The sequence below is a fragment of the Amblyomma americanum genome, chromosome 9 (genome assembly GCF_052857255.1).
Source record: "Amblyomma americanum isolate KBUSLIRL-KWMA chromosome 9, ASM5285725v1, whole genome shotgun sequence".
Taxonomy (NCBI): Eukaryota; Metazoa; Arthropoda; class Arachnida; order Ixodida; family Ixodidae; genus Amblyomma; species Amblyomma americanum.
Window position 1 is genome coordinate 133430794 of NC_135505.1, and position 15946 is coordinate 133446739.

At 46.9% G+C, this 15946-nt stretch overlaps 1 protein-coding gene across 1 annotated transcript in view; it reads left to right on the forward strand.

The window, feature by feature from the left end:
* Positions 1–3098: 3098 nt before the first annotated feature.
* LOC144104431 (cGMP-inhibited 3',5'-cyclic phosphodiesterase 3A-like) overlaps positions 3099–15946 on the forward strand; it is a gene marked incomplete in the record, with an annotated part of 296611 nt that continues 283763 nt past the window's right edge. Inside the window, 1 exon segment of the mRNA XM_077637421.1 lies at positions 3099–3987. Within this exon segment, the coding sequence (XP_077493547.1) occupies positions 3238–3987 (750 nt within the window).

A 15946-nucleotide genomic window follows, 5' to 3' on the forward strand; every position in this document is an offset into this window, starting at 1 on the left:
AATAAAAGGTAATGGAACTAAGTCCAGCTGCAGGAAATGAGAAACAGAATATGAAAACTCTTTACAGACGGATATACGAAGCAACTGGCAACTTTCGGTATACGGTTGGATAAGCATAAAAAGAGGGAACAGAACACTTCCCCGTATCCAGAAAAGTTTATTTATTTACATGCAGTGTTACCAGTTATTTGTCACTTCGTGGTCGGGTAACAGTTATTATTCAGACGCTGATTCTTGCAAGAAGTGAAAAGTTTGTAAGTGGTTTTAAAAATCGCATATACAAAAGCAGGTTCGATAGCCTGCGAGTGTATAGAGACCTCCTATAAATCACAAATAAAAATGTAGCATTTCAAGCAGGAAAGGCTGAAACATTGCAAAATGAAGCAAACTTGTAAAGCGATGCTACAAGAATTTTTGCGGACAATAAAGAAAACTCCAACGGAACTTTAATGAAAAAATGATCGAATAAAACCAACGGAGGTTAAAATTAGAGCACAACCGAAAAGCGTGCATAAAGTTCACAGTCATCGACATGGAACAGAATAGCAAAGAAGGAGCATAGTTGGAAGTATTTAGTACGGCCTTCATTTATTATGCCTCGTTTCGGCATCATTCGATGCTGGCTGTTTGTACTACGTGACGTCAGCCGGCTCCAAGGCAAAGAGTGCTTATCGACATGTGCGCTTTCAGACCTCTGTGGTGTGGGCTTCCCCGGAGACTTGCAAGGAGAAGGCCGGTCTCCGAGACCAGCCTTTTAACTGAACGTGAGAGAATATCATTACGGCTATCTTCGCGCTATGTTAGGTTACGCTTTCTACAGGTGTAACGAATGCGTCACGCAGAGCTGCAGTCCTGTTGTGCTATCCCCAGAGATGACTAAAAATCTACTTGAAATGAGTAATGAGCTGTGTTTTTTAGTCATGTCTCGTGTATACACCAAATCTTGAAGATCCGTGTGCCGCCTACAGACGGACTGAAAGGAGGCTTCCAATTTCACTGTGTGTAAGTCAAACAAGAAATCATAATTAACATATTTTATTTATGCGCAAGACAGCAATGTGGGCACCACATATCAAGACAGGAGGCTGAAAGGCATGCGCCACTCCAAGCACAGAATACACACTCGTATATGTCTGGAAGCATTATGGCTACATCGCTAGCGATAACTCAGCTTTGCACGGAAGGCTTATACTATTTGGGATACCCCCCAAGAAACGTTACTAACGGAACTGAAGTACAATGCTTTATTATTGGCGTTAGCCTTGAACCCTACGATTTCCAGTTAAGACATAGGCGAGCAGTTGGCGCCAAATTATAAATGTCATTATGTTCTATGTTAACTTTTATGGAATTTTTTGATGGCCCATTTGCAATGAAGGGTGTGCCTTGAACGTTCTTTATTCGATTTCGCACTGGGACATTTCCATGCGATGACATTTAACAGCAAAATGGTAAACGAACTTCTGTGGCGCACTTGAACTAACTGGTACAGACAAAGAGCTTTGTTGACCATCTTTAGATGTTTGCCGTTTAAATTCCTCTTTAACTAGCTCAAAATATCGTTTGATGGGCAAAATTGTTATACTTTGTAGGCTGAGTACAAATAATTCAGCCGATTAAAACTTCCCAATGCTTCCTACACAAAAGTCTGGGAATCTAGTCACCAAATCCTCCTTCATAAATTTTAAAGGTGATATGGGGGAAAAAAAAAACCTCGCTAAAAAGCTTCCAGCTCTTTATAGATGATCGGCATGGAGTGCCAGCCCATTGTTCTGCCGGCAGCCTTAATAGAACTGAAGGAAGTTAAGGGTAGCTCGAGATGCTCTTGAAAGCTTTCAAGTTTTAGGCTAGCGCGATTGACGAAAGCGACACTCACGAAAGAAATCTCACAAACCACATCACCGGTGCATTTCACTTACGTACCCAATCGCGCTCTAACACTTAGACATCCTCCCTTTCGGCCGACTTTCCAACTCTGCCATCGAGCCGCTGCCCAGGCGTGTTCTGGCCCTGAGCGCCTCTATCGCTCCACGGTCGTGAGCCGCTGATATTGGGGCGCCAGTCGGCGCTAACTAGGATTTCCTCCTCTCGCTCCATCTCCAAACAAACGCCGCTGCGCTGTGAGCACCGAAAGCGGCGGCCAGCTGCTGGCCAGCTTTCTACCGCACGAAAGTGAAAACAACAAATCGCCCGATGTGGCTCGAGGGGGGTGGAATGGTAGAGGGAGGAGGGAACGGGGGTGGAGAGAGGTGGAAAGGCGGCCCGCTTGAGTGTGCCGCCAAAACACTTCCCGCTCAATTCCGCGCGCGGCAACGTCGACCGGCGCAGCGCCAGCGACGCCAGCGCCGCGCAGCGCCAGCGATTAGATTCGGACGTCTCCGGCGCCACCGCCGTTCCCTTTTCCCCGGGTCGCCGTTACGTCATATTGGCGTCACCGCCCTACGTCACAGACGTCACGGGGCCGAGGCTATCCCAGCGGCCCCCGCGCTAAGCACCGCCGCCAGCCGGTGGCGCGCAAAGAGGCGGCGCGAAGTGAACGCGGGGAGGAACCTGGAGCTCCAGCAGCGGCGGCGCTTGTTTTTCCTCGCGGCTTCCGTGCTGTCCGAGAGGGGAGCGCGCCGGTTGCGCTCCTCAGCTGTTTGGCGCCGAATTGGTGCTGCGCTGCGCCGCGCCACGGCCGCTGCTGCGTCGTCGTCGTCGCTGCAACGAGTGCGCGCGGCCCTGCTATCGCCGCGCAAAAGAAAAACCGCCGCGCGTGTCTGTCGTGATCACGCCGGCTTCCCCGGCTGCTCTGTGCTGGTGCTGTGGGTGTGCGCGTGTGTTTCGGCGCCGATGCGCGCCGCTCAGCAGTGCGCCGCCTCGACCCGTTCTCGTGTGTTGCTGCACAGTGCGAGACAGTGTAAAGCGCCGGTGGTCATTGTAACCACACTACGATCACTGCACTTCGAATAAGAACCGGTGAACTACATAAACACAGGACGCCCACTTCTTGCCGACACTGTCGGCATCCTGACTCGGAGGTGTTGGCGAAGAGACGCTGGAAGGAAAGAGAGAGAGAGAGAGAGAGATAGTATTCTGACTTCACCCGCCTTCGCCATGCCGGCGGCGGAACCCGAGTTCCCCGCGCCTGGCGCGTCCGAGCCCGCCGGCGCGTGACAGTCGGGCGCGCACTCGTCGTTTCCCCGTCCGTTGTCGCCGCCCTCGACGTCTCTCCTCCGGTGAGCCATCGTCGCCGGCATGGCGACGTCCTCGGCATCCGATCACGGCGTCGGCGGCTACGTCTCTGTCTGGCTGCGACCCCCCGAGCAACAGGCCGCACCGGGCACTGCCGCCGGAAGAGCCCACAGCTACTACAGTGGATGCGGCGGCAAGTGGGCTCTGACAGCTACCCTGGGAACCATCGCGGTCGCCTCCTTGTTACCCGACGCGGCGCGATGCGTGGTGTCCAGCTTCGTCCCGCTGTGGGCGGTGCTCTGCGCCCACTACTGGTTCTGCCTTGCGACCCGAGGAAACTTCAAGGCTTCTGACGGCTTCGTCGTGGCCCTGTCGGGGATCGTCGGAGACCTGTCGGCCGGAGGAGTCGCCGGACGCCTTCCCAGTCCCGCCGGTCTTCTAGCGTCCACCGCTGTCTGGGCCGTGGTGTCTCTGTCGGCTTGCGCCGTGGCCGCTCCGCGCGCGCTGGGTGCACTTCCCTCCCTGGCCGCCCTGCGACTTGTGGCACTGGTGTCCCTGGTCGGAGGCTGGCCTTGCTGGGTGCGCGCCACCGTGGGACACCTGTGCGGACTGTGCGGACTGCTGGCGGCCCGGTTCACGGAGGCGCAGCTACGCGCAGGGCACGTGTCTTCGCTGGTGTCTCCCGACGGAAGACTGCTGGCGGTGCGGAGGCGTCGTACCGGAAGCTCGCCGGGACTGCACGGACTGGCCAAAGGTCGTCGTACGTCGCTACCCGTTCTTGGACAACGCCAATACTATGGCCCAGGGTACCAGGTGAGACGGCGGTGCATTGAATGCCGTGCGCTATGGCGGCTTCGAACGCCTGGAGTTCTCGGCTTGCAACGACGTGCTGTCGCCGAGCTAAGAGCAAGGTGATGGGTGACTCAAAAGAAATGGAAGCGATATGCGAATGACGCTCAGGTGTTCGAGATAAGATGGCACAAAGCTGCCACCTTGTCGTCGCTATAGATGTCGCTGTCAGACCCAGCACAGTCCTGCGTCGGTTTGGGAACGGGGATGTAACAGGCATGTACTTTTTGGTATCCTCAGCCTGAGGTCATAGGGGATGAAAGCTTGGTTCGGGTACTTTCCATGGACCCCGTGCACTTTGTTGCAAGCTCTGCCGTACCTTTTTTTCAGAGAACAAGAAAGAACGGGATGCAACATAGCTGTGATCGCGCTTGTATACGGTTAACATTGAACAGGTGTTGAAGCCATAATGGCATCTCCCGTTCTGCGCTCCTTGGTGGCGTAGAAATGGCCGATGACCCTTGTTCAGAAGGCATCAGTCAAGTACGGACTTTACCAAAGTTCGGCAGTTCGGGTTGCGAGGAGTACTTGAATACTCACTTTTTGCGCCAAGCCTAGTCGCCGAGTCCTGCCACACGACTTTATAAGCACCGCCAAAACTGCTTAGCGCGTGTGGTAAGTAGGATTTCTGCGAAATACTCCCGCCGCAGCTGGTGACTAGAGATGATAGGAAAGATAACGGTTGCACGGGGGACCGAACCTGGCTCTCTTTCCCTCTTTGGCTAATTGACCGCACGAAAGCATTCCGGCGGAATAGCTGGCACGTTCACAGTTACGTCAAAGCCGACGCGCTCCTGTCACGCTATGTTCGAAAACAGAGAAGTGGAAACAAGGAAGGGAAAGGGAAGGGTATCATTTTACCTTGTTCCTCGGTGCATGGCAGGATTTGAACTCATCGGATTCGGAGGGTTGTTCCAAAGCTGCCCCTCATCGGTACGTGCTGGCATAGGTTTATACAATGAAATGCCTTGAGTCATGTTGAAAGCATTGTTTTGTTGACATGGCGGGCACATATTACAAGCCCGGAATCTAACGCGAACATGGCCGGCGTAAACAGCATAAGCTCTGTAGACTTTTGATATCAAGCGATTGTTACCGGTTATCCAGATCTGTTTTCCCGCAGACAGATTTTCTTGCGAGCCGTAACACATCAACACGCTAGAAATCGGTTTCTATGTTGCACACTTGTTGGAGACAGATTGTCTTGCTGTAGTACATCAAGAGGCTGCAAAATAGGTGTCTTGGTTACACACTTGTTGAATATCGAATATTAATGTTCGCGCTTCAACTCAGTCCGGAAGCTCACTGAAGGACTAATAATAGTCTACTGAATCGCTGCATACACTTGTTGGAGACAGATTGTCTTGCTGTAGTACATCAAGAGGCTGCAAAATAGGTGTCTTGGTTACACACTTGTTGAATATCGAATATTAATGTTCGCGCTTCAACTCAGCCCGGAAGCTCACTGAAGGACTAATAACAGTCTACTGAATCGCCGCATAAGATAGCTCTTCTCTACTACGCCGCTTTCTGTCGAATGTAGGTTAGTTCAAAGCCTTGTTTGGGCTTTGCGAGGTTCTGAGGTTTTTGCGCACGTTCACGTGGCCGTGGTTTAACGCAATTTAACGGGTTCTCATAAGAAAGAACACGCGGTACAAGTGTTGACCGGGAAATGAATTTTAATACAGCGTGAGATGGAAGCAGAAATGTCCCAGCGGTCATGTGCAAGAAATATAGAGGAAGCGCCTATTGGTTACTCAGGCAACAAAAACCGGCTTTTCTAATGGTTCATTTCCCGGTCAATTCTTTTCCAATTCTATCGCAAATAGTCTGACGTCATGGATGACAGCTTAACTTGCAGTGTATGGAATACAGAGCGGAGGAATGGTAAACAAATTAACGAACACAGTCCTTTGTTTACTGTTGCTTTCGTTTCTAACTTGAAAATAAAATAAACGAATAATACACCTGTAGAGGATGACTGCTTCATAAAAAAGTAAGAACCACAAACAGGCTTCGTGCTCAGACTTGAGAAGTGATCGCTGACTTCTTTCTTATAATGTGTTCCCTTTAATGTTACTTCAGTCTGTACGCCCGCTATCTGGTTTGATTATGCTAATAAACTCGAAAGCACACGAAAAATTCTGCAAGTGCGGTTCAGCATTTCTGAAACAGTAATACGACAGGTTTACCTGGGTACGTCTTTTTGCTGTGGAATATACATTTTCTTGCCACCATCATCAGCTTACTTTGTTGCTGCTGATGTCGACGACGATACACGAGGCTTAGGCTAGCAGGTAGCAGTTGCTTGTTTTGAGCTGCGTGCCGGAACTACTCTCTGGCGTTAGTAAATTAAAACGGGCACCCGGACAAGCCACGCCGCGATGTTAGATGCGAATGTGGAGACCTTTTAATGGCTCTGTTTTCAACGGCACGACATTTAAAGTTATTCAGCCACGCCTGTTTCGTTATTTAAAAGAGAAAAAAAAAAAGGAAAAGAGTGAACAAAGAATTCCTTAAACGGCACTGTGTGCGTAGTTGATTGTAGCCTTGCCGCCTTATTTTACAGGAAAATGAGGAAAGCAGAAGATTGCTCTGAGGACACTCTAGCCTTTTTTTTTTGGCGCGAAGTTCATAGATATTCATCCTTGCTTTTTTTTTTGAAGATTTCAAGAATAAAACAAACGTTCTTTTATAAAGGTGAACAACTGTTTCGAGTGCCCCTTCGCTCTAAAGTGTGAATCACTCGTGACAATTTGTGGAACGCCATTCGTACCTCTTACAACAGTCGACAGAAATGAATAAATTTAAACGATTTGCGTTACGTCTAACACCGTTCTTGAACTGAACCCGAAAGTAGTTCGAAAACGGTTAGCCTGTACAGCTTTCGCATTATACATACTCCTAATGAATTTTCAGGTTTAATACAAGAAAATTCTATTCATGACGAAATCGGTGTGTGTAGTACTGACACTTAACTTGTTATATGTTTTGGTTTTCTGAGCGCGCGATCTACTTGTTTTTTACCGGCTGCATAACCCACGCTGAAAATATATAGTTGCATTGTGCTTGTTGGAATTGTGTAGCTAGACATTGTATTTATGGCAAAAACTTGGCTGGTTTTATTACCATCACGTTTGTTGTTGCACATAGCAATAATAATAAAGCTTTTATCGGCCATAGAAATATACCAGCCGCGGTGGCTCAGTGGTTAGGGCGCTCGGCTACTAATCTGGAGTTCCCGGGTTCGAACACGACAGCGGCGGCAGTGCTTTTATGGAGGCAAGATGCTAAGACGCCGTGCGATGTCAGTGCATGTTAGAGATCCCCAGGCTCGATCCCAGGTTCGACCACACCAGGTGGTCGAAATTTTTTCCGGAGACCTCCACTACGGCACCTCTTCATTCCTCTTCTTTCACTCCCTCCTTTATTCCTCCTTTATTACGGCGTGGTTCAGGTGTCCAACAATATATGAGACAGATACTGCGCCATTTCCGTTGCCCAAAGGCTAATTATCATTATTATTATTATTATTATTATTATTATTATTATTATTATTATTATTATTATTATTATTATTATTATTATTATTCATAGAAATATAGAGATCTATTTAGCAGGTCAGTACAAGCCGTAGAGGCTTCTCAGGCTATGCCCGGCGCTCGATGGCGGACCGCCAGCATAACAGCGTACACAAATATTACATTGATACAGATGAGATACCGCAGGCTAAAATAGAGCGCGAAGGCACTCATACGCTCAGCAACACCGACCTCAAACCTAGTCACCTTTTGATCTTGTGCCGTTGCCTAGAAATAGCGACGCCACGTTAGGTTAAAATCAAATCAATATACCAGACTGGGAGTTCAACCCGCGGCGGCGCGAACTGATCAGCTTCGCCGGCCGCTGCGCGAAAGCACGAGGCTATCACCGCATCCGAACACGCCTCCTGTTAAACTGCAACCCACTATCGCGCAATGCATTGCACACCGTCTTCTTTGTCCACTAATACTGCCCCTGCTCTCGCACTGTAATCAATTTAACCAAGTTAAAACCCTGACACTTTTTCTTCCTTACCATAACCGCGGCAGTTCCACTGCTTGACAAAGAGCTGGTTGTTCCCTGTAAGTGTGTACAGTACGGTACATCGCCTTTGCTGAGAAAGGTTAACGGTGTCACGTAAGGCGCAAAGTTCAAAAACGAACGAGAGAGAAAGTAAAGGTAGGTTATATATATATACCAAAAGTGATTTGTGGCAGCTGATTTGGTGATTATATATATATATATATAGTTGCGAAAAGTTGAGGTACTTGACTGCTTAAAATATTATACATCGAAGTATACGCTTCGTTCACGGAAACATTTTTATTTTACTCGACGTTTCGCCCGGAGGACCGATCCTTTTCAAGAAAAAGATAATTGAAAGAGATCGGTCCTCCGACCGAAACGTCGAGTAAAATAAAAATGTTTCCTTAAACGAAGCGTATACTTCGATGTATAATATATATATATATATATATATATATATATATATATATATATAGGTTCATAATAGGTAAGAAAATGTTTCTGGAACTGAACAGGTATACACTTATAAAATGGATCATGATTTAACGTTAATGAAACTTTATTTAGCGTGTGCCCATCGACTTAAAACACGCACACACACGCACGCATGTGCACACACGCGCGTGTACACACACACAAAACAAACGCATGCACACACGCGCGCGCGCACGAAGACAAGCACACGCAAACTGTCTTGCCGAAATGAATATAAAACAGTTGGGAGTCTTCTAGCTTTCGCCTCACGTGTCAGCTTGAAGGAAATTCGGCTCGCCCGGTTTTCTTCCCCCTTCTTGTGCAGAAAGATTTCGCCTGAATACACAAATTGACGCGGTCGTGGGCTTTTCTGCGCTCGAGCGACGAAAACGCGAGCGGCGACGGATCGATGTCTCCACGCACAAGACAGTCGCCAACAAACAGTTCACGGGGATTCGTCTGTCTTCGCGTTTTATCTCGAGAGGTCGCGCCCGGAACCTGCGTGTATATGCGAGACGCAGGACGCGGCTGAACCCGAGAACACCAGGACCTGTAAAAGAGAGAGAGACAGAGTGGAAATGTTCGTCGATCATGCGAGGTGCCTCCTCGAATTCAGTCATCTACGTCTTGTCGTAATGACAGACGACAAACGACAGACGACAAACGACAGACGACAAACGGCAGACGACAAACGGCAGACGACAAACGACTGAAGACAAACGACTGACGACAGACAACAAACTACAACTCCCAAGATGTTTTTTTTTTCGTTTTCTTTTGTTTTCACCGATTGTTTCCTACCATGTTTTTTCGTCGCGTTCTTAAAACTCTGTCGACATTTACGGGTGTTGAAATGAAGTTGGTTCCGCCTTTTGTTCTGTTCCCGGAAAGCTCTTGGGAGTGTCCACGAATGTCACTTGATTTTCTTCCGTACGTTTTCTGAGAAAATGTAAAGGCCGCAGCGGTGTTCTTTGGCGTGGTGTCGTTCGTGACCTCACAGTCATGATATTCACGGCTGTTCGGAATAGTATTATTTTAAATGGGAATATCGACATATTCGCCGATATTTATATTTTCTCTTCATTTTACTCAGTTATTCTCATGCGTCCATCTTGTAACAGAATGTCTTATCGGATGTTTATTTTTGCATAACTAAGACATATGTACACATTAACACAAGATGTTTACAACTTTGCTGTCAATTAACCACTCTTTATTGAATACTATTCTGGTATTTGTTTTGATCATATTTACATATGTTTATATACTTCCACTTGAAAAGAAGGAGGCGTTTATATACTTCCCTGCGCCCAGTGATGCTGGTAAGAATTTTTAGGCCTTGAACCTAACCTTGATGTATTTCGTGGAAAATAAGCTGAATTGAAAACTGAAATATGTGCAGATATTATATTTTCTTTTTGCAGTAAGGACGCCTTGAAAGGTACGCAGGAAAGAAATCTTAGAAACATTACTTAAACAGGATCTTGAGGGATCCTGTCAATAATGAGATATCCATTTATAAGCGCCGGGTTTGAGAATAGGTGGAGAAAAGACCAACTCTAATACCTTACCTGCTCCTATAGAGTGATGCACGTTGTTTATGAAGGTGTAAATTAGTCAGATGAACTATGCACAAGGTAGAAGCTTGAAAGCTACGTGCTGACTCCGTATTTAAGCTGCCCAATAAAGCCCGGTGGAAGTTATTTTCACGCAATGCCGATGATAAGGGGTTAATTTTAGTGAAGTAGTGGTTTCCGTATTGCGGATGTCTGCAAAGATTAGTGTGCATAGTTTCCGTACATAACTGCGATTTCCGAAACGTTGGTCGTATAGTGCACCAGGTTAGTTTCTGTGCCTGCCCGGCATACGTGGCCTGGACATCCCTCCTGGGAGGCTAAACATCTAACAATGCACCTCGAAATTCCCACCCAGGTTTGCGCGACGCAAATAAAAATTAAGAACTCAGACTATAGTCGGACCTTCGCCGGGAACTCCTTATAGTAACATGCAACATGACATGGTGTGTGAATTCGTCACTTTATATGATGTGACTTTAGTTTATGGCGCTCGGAAACTGAACACGCTCGATTAACGTAGAATATATATAGTTGGTTGACTTTCATTAGACTGTGAACACTCATGTCTTGAGGTTCTGTTAGAGAACGGAGAGTTGACTTGGATGCAAACCTATTTGTAACGTGAGCGTGGAGTCATTTTATGCTATGAATGGATAAATAAATATTCTTTAAAAGGAACTTAAATAAACTTTGTTGTCCTGTCTGGTCCTAAGTATACAGTACTTAGAACTGAAAAAAAGAAGGGTGAAAGTGCAGGTGTTGTTGAGGTAATTGGATTCATTGCGTCCTTACCTAGTCGAAGAGTCATTGTTTTCCCTGAAGTATGGTCTCAAAAAAGCCAGCCGGAAGTTGTGAAAAAGGGGCGGGGGACCGGTGGGTTTGGGGTGTAAGCCTTAGAATTGCAGGATGATTAGATAGATAGATAGATAAAGAGGAGGAGGGAAAGGCAGGGATGTTAACCAGAAAGGGGTTCCGGTTGGCTACCCTGCACTGGGGACGAGGGATTAGGGGACTAAAAGGAGGAAGAGAGAAGGGAAAAAAGGCATAACACACACACGCACAACGCTGTCACAATTTGTCACTCAATCCAGTCGCTCTCAAGTAGGCATTAAATTGACATTAATGCGTACAAATATGCTATGAATCGGTACCTTTACCAGCTGCTCAAAAATTACTCGATCAACTAAGGTTGCGTGTACGATTAAAGTGTTCGCTACTATATTATAGTTCTGTTTAACCAACGGTCCTTCTTAAATTCGCTCTTTTCAGTGCAGCATACCCACATTTTATGGCCGCTCCAAAAAGCAGGTCGTTGCAGTGTTCAGTGTTATTTCTTGCACATTGTTTTCTTCTTTATAAAGCTCCAGCTCGCTCTTCTGTGCACGACGGTCTGAAGTGTAGACAGCGCTTGGCAAACGCCGCTAGTACTTGAGCAATCACTCCCTCCTTGCCCTTGTAACGCTTACACTTTTATCGATATAGCGACAGGCGTTAAGGAAGAATCGTATAGTTCTAAAAAGAAACTAGCAAAGTCCTGCTTGAATGCAGTCGCGGCACATTACGCGCACTGGCGGACTCCAGACACTGGAGCGGGCTATTGCATCAAGCAATTGCAGCCGCACTTCGCGTGAGTTTGATTTTACGACCCACGCTTTGTAGTGCGCGATCCCGAAGCGCGCGGATACGCGCTTGCATCGATGATGTTCCAGGCTTGTTTTCTGTGTAAAGGCGAGCGACACGCTTGTACTGACAGCGACCCACAAGTGCGCTTTGTCGATTTAAACGCGAACAGCTTCGAACGGTGCCGTCACGCCTGTGCTTTCGAACGCGTCAACCAATAAAAGCGCGCGTAAACTAAAGCTCGGGACGCTTCGGAGATCAGATCCCGCACGCCGCCTCTCCCTCTCCTTATCTCTGGGTAACGATACATGATTGCTTTGTCGAAGATCGGTTGAATTTTAATGGCTTCTAGCGCGTTGGACGATTCCAGTGAGGATAGCTACCTGTATGCGCTGTATTGCGCTTATTTATTTATTTAGTTTATTTATTTGATACCCCGGCCGCAGCGGTGGCTGAGTGGTTATGGCGCTGGGCTGCTGGCCTGAAAGACGCGGATTCGATCCCGGCCGCGGCGGTCGAATTTCGATGGAGGCGAAATTCTAGAGGCCCGCGTACTGTGCGATGTGAGCGCACGTTAAAGAACCCCAGGCGGTCGAAATTTCCGGAGCGCCTTCACTAAGGCGTCCCTCAGAGCCTTAGTCGCTTTGGGACGTTAAACCCTCATAAACCATACACTTTATTTGATATTGTCAATCCCATCAGGGATAGTAACAGGGAGGGCATTAAAAATTATAGTGAGATACAAATACAGAAATGGTGATTAATCAAAGTGCATATCGAAACATTACGCAAAATTATACGTCAGCTAATAGGTGTAGAAGTTAAAATATATAATGAGTAGCATGTGACAAGAAATTAGCCAGACAAATAGTTGTACCACAAAAGAAACACAAGAGCGGCGGAACAAATTCGCAGTGACAAAAACACAATATTTACCGAGATATAAGTAGTTCATTTTCAGCAAGTGTGATAAAAGCATTTAATGTTGGACTACTAACACTGGACATGTTTAAGGTGTTCCATTCGCGTACAGCACGAGGACAGTACCAATATTTGAAAGAGTCAGAACGGAAGGAAAACTCGTCTAATGTGTGTATGTGGTTATTACGCGTTGCGGTTATGACTTGCGTTGTATGGCCTCTATGGCCTGTTCGGGCTGTATAACCAGCGAGGGTGGCTGCTTAGCCTGTATGTGCGCTGTTTGTGTTGGCGGGCTTGTTGTCTATCCGGTTAACGTCGGTCAGAGCTAAGCCCACTTTTGCGGAGCGGTTTCGGGCCTTCTATTCGGCACGACTTTTTTATGACGGTGGCTGTATGTGTTTTTTAAGGGGCAAGTGACGACGGCTTAGTATGTCTTCACTGAAACTTTTGGTGTTCTGCTTCTTGCGAAAAGTCTGTTTCCGACCTTGTGGGATAGAGCCATCCATACGGGAGTGCGAACAAGCCACATGGAACACATATGCCGGGCAGTGACATTTCCTTAGAATGCGTAGATAACACAGCTTGTCGGCAGAGATTTACTGGAGTGTCATAGCTGCAGTATAAATTATATGTATTATTTGTTGCAGCGTCCAAGTCTCTTGCGCTGCAGCAGTGACACTCGAGAATTTACCGTCCGTGGGCATCCAAGCCTCTTTGACGTCACGAGCGGTTGTTCCCAAACTAGCGAGCCTCCGAGACTGGCGTTTAAAAAAAATCCGCATACGCCGTCTCGGAGTCCGTACAGTAATAGATCGAGTCGCCGATTCCGGCGCGTTTCGTTAGGGACGCGTTCCTTACAATCATCACGGCTAACCCAATTACGTGCTTTCTGTTGCACGCCCGCTTCTGATTCTTCAAACGATCTGCGAGATCTTCGAGGGGCCAATCCCTCGAGGTACGGATGTCAGAACATGCACCCCCAGATATTCAGAGGGGCGAGGCTTTTCGCCGGCTCAGAGTTTTTGTTCTTTTATTTCCGTGACTTGTTCTTCCGGCATCATCAGGCCTCTTGCCTTTTGTACGAGTGAGAAGACGCACCGACGGCGCCCTTCTCGAGAGACTTGAGCAGAGCTGTCAGATCGTCGCGATTGTTCTCTCGAGTGTTGCGCGCCATCACAGCTGCCGGCTGGGACACGGAGCAAATATGCGATGGTGCGACGCTCAGCACGTCTCCTAGCGGCCCGTTCGACACTTACAAAAATTTCTTTAGACAGTCTATGGACTGTCTATAGACTTCTGTCTATAAAATCTAGTGTTTGTCTATAGAGTCTATGGACTTTATAACAAGTCTATAGACTGTCTATAGACTTCTGTCTATAGACTTTCTATAGACTTCTGTCTATAGTTTGTCTATAGACAAACAGGCCAGATATTTATTTTTCGGGCCAACCTCTCTGCCTTTACTGTCAATAAACCCTCTCTCTCTCTTGTCTATAGAGATTCTATAGACTTTATAAAGAAGCCCATAGACTATACACTGCTGTCTATAAAGCCTACAGTCTCGATAGACAAACACTAGAGAACAGTCTATAGACAAGACAAATCCTACAGTCTACAGAAAATCTATAGATTTATGGCCATACACGTTTAGTAGACTTTGGTCTATAGACAGTCTAGAGACTATGAATAAACAAAAAGTAATATCTATAGTACGGCAATAGAGTCTATAAGAAGTCTATAGACTGTCTATGGACCGTTTTTATAGGGGGAGCAGTAGGCGAGAACCCGTATTACGGATTCTTGCCTTGCTTCTCTCTTTAATGCCTTCTCTATTCGTTTATACTTCGGGGATGGCTGTTGGGTTAACGTGTTGAAATAACTTAGAAACCTATAGGGTTGCTGGTTCATTGTCCGTGAACCTGTAGTGCACAAACAGACAACGGAGGAGAGTGAATTGGCGTCAACGTCTCTTCTCCGTGACCTTTCAGCTGCTGCGTTGTTGTTTCGGGAATAAGGTGTTGCATACACACCTACTACACACTGTATAGCCTCTGCGGGGTTGGTTTGGTTTGCCGAGCTGGTGCTTCTTTTAGTGCAAAAGCACTATTGTCCTTCTTACCTGGAAGATGCCGGCTGGTGGCGAAGCTTCTGAATTTAGTCACGTGATGCGGGAAATGGCGAGAACTAGATGAGACTTTGAATAAGGGTGACCTTTTTGGCCAACCTGGATAAAGAAAATAAATACGTTTGGTTTGATTTTTGAGGAAAGGGATGACTTAGTAACTGTCTCGCATATGTCGGTGGACACACGAACCTCGCCGTAAGGGAAAGGGTAAAGGAGGGAGTGAAAGAAGAAAGAGGTGCCGTAGTGGAGGGCTCCGGAATAATTGCGACCACCTGGGGATCCTTAACGTGCACTGACAGCGCACAACGCACGGGTTGCGCTTCGTGGCAGTTGCAAGTTCTGCTAAAGACAAGGCACAGGTGCGGAAAGCTGGTTGTAAGTTATAGGTTCAGAAAGAAACCGCTTTGAATCCAAAGTTTCAATTTTTAGTAACATGGATATGTGAGAGCAGGTTGGTTCCTGACACGAAATGGCACCGACTACTTTTTATTCGTAGAACGAAAAACAGCCGTAGTACAACTGGCGACATGTAAATTACACGTCGCGTGGTGCAGAGCACACTACATTGGAAACATAGCGCTGTGGAAAATGAGTATGAAGGTTGGACCCAAACTTACGCAGTCTCAGAGCCCTATAAGTATACGCCATGTAAAGGCGACAGCAGGTTTGAAGTCTGCTGACCCACCTTTCCTTATAAGTCATCTCTGTTGACACCCCCGAACTGGTTTCCATCAGCAATTGTGTTAAAATGTGAACATTAGAAAAACTTGTTCTGTAAAGAGTCGTTTTATATTAATTCCTTCCAAAGCAGAAACAGGCGATTGAGTCTCACTCGGTGAGAGCTTCTAGCAACTAACGTAATCCAAGACGGGGCGGCGGCCATACCCAACAATTCTGGACGAAATCATTTTTCAACGGAAGAGAGTTTGCCCTTACAAAAATCTCTTGAGACAGTCGGTAGACTGTCCACAGACTTCGGTCGATAAAGTCTGAAAACTCTCTATAGACAAGCCTAGAGAACAGTCTATAGTCAATTGAAATCCTATAGACAGTGTGTAGAGAATCTATAGATTTATGGCTATACCCTTTTAGTAGACTTTTGTCAATAGGCTATGAATAGACAAAAATAAGTATCTAT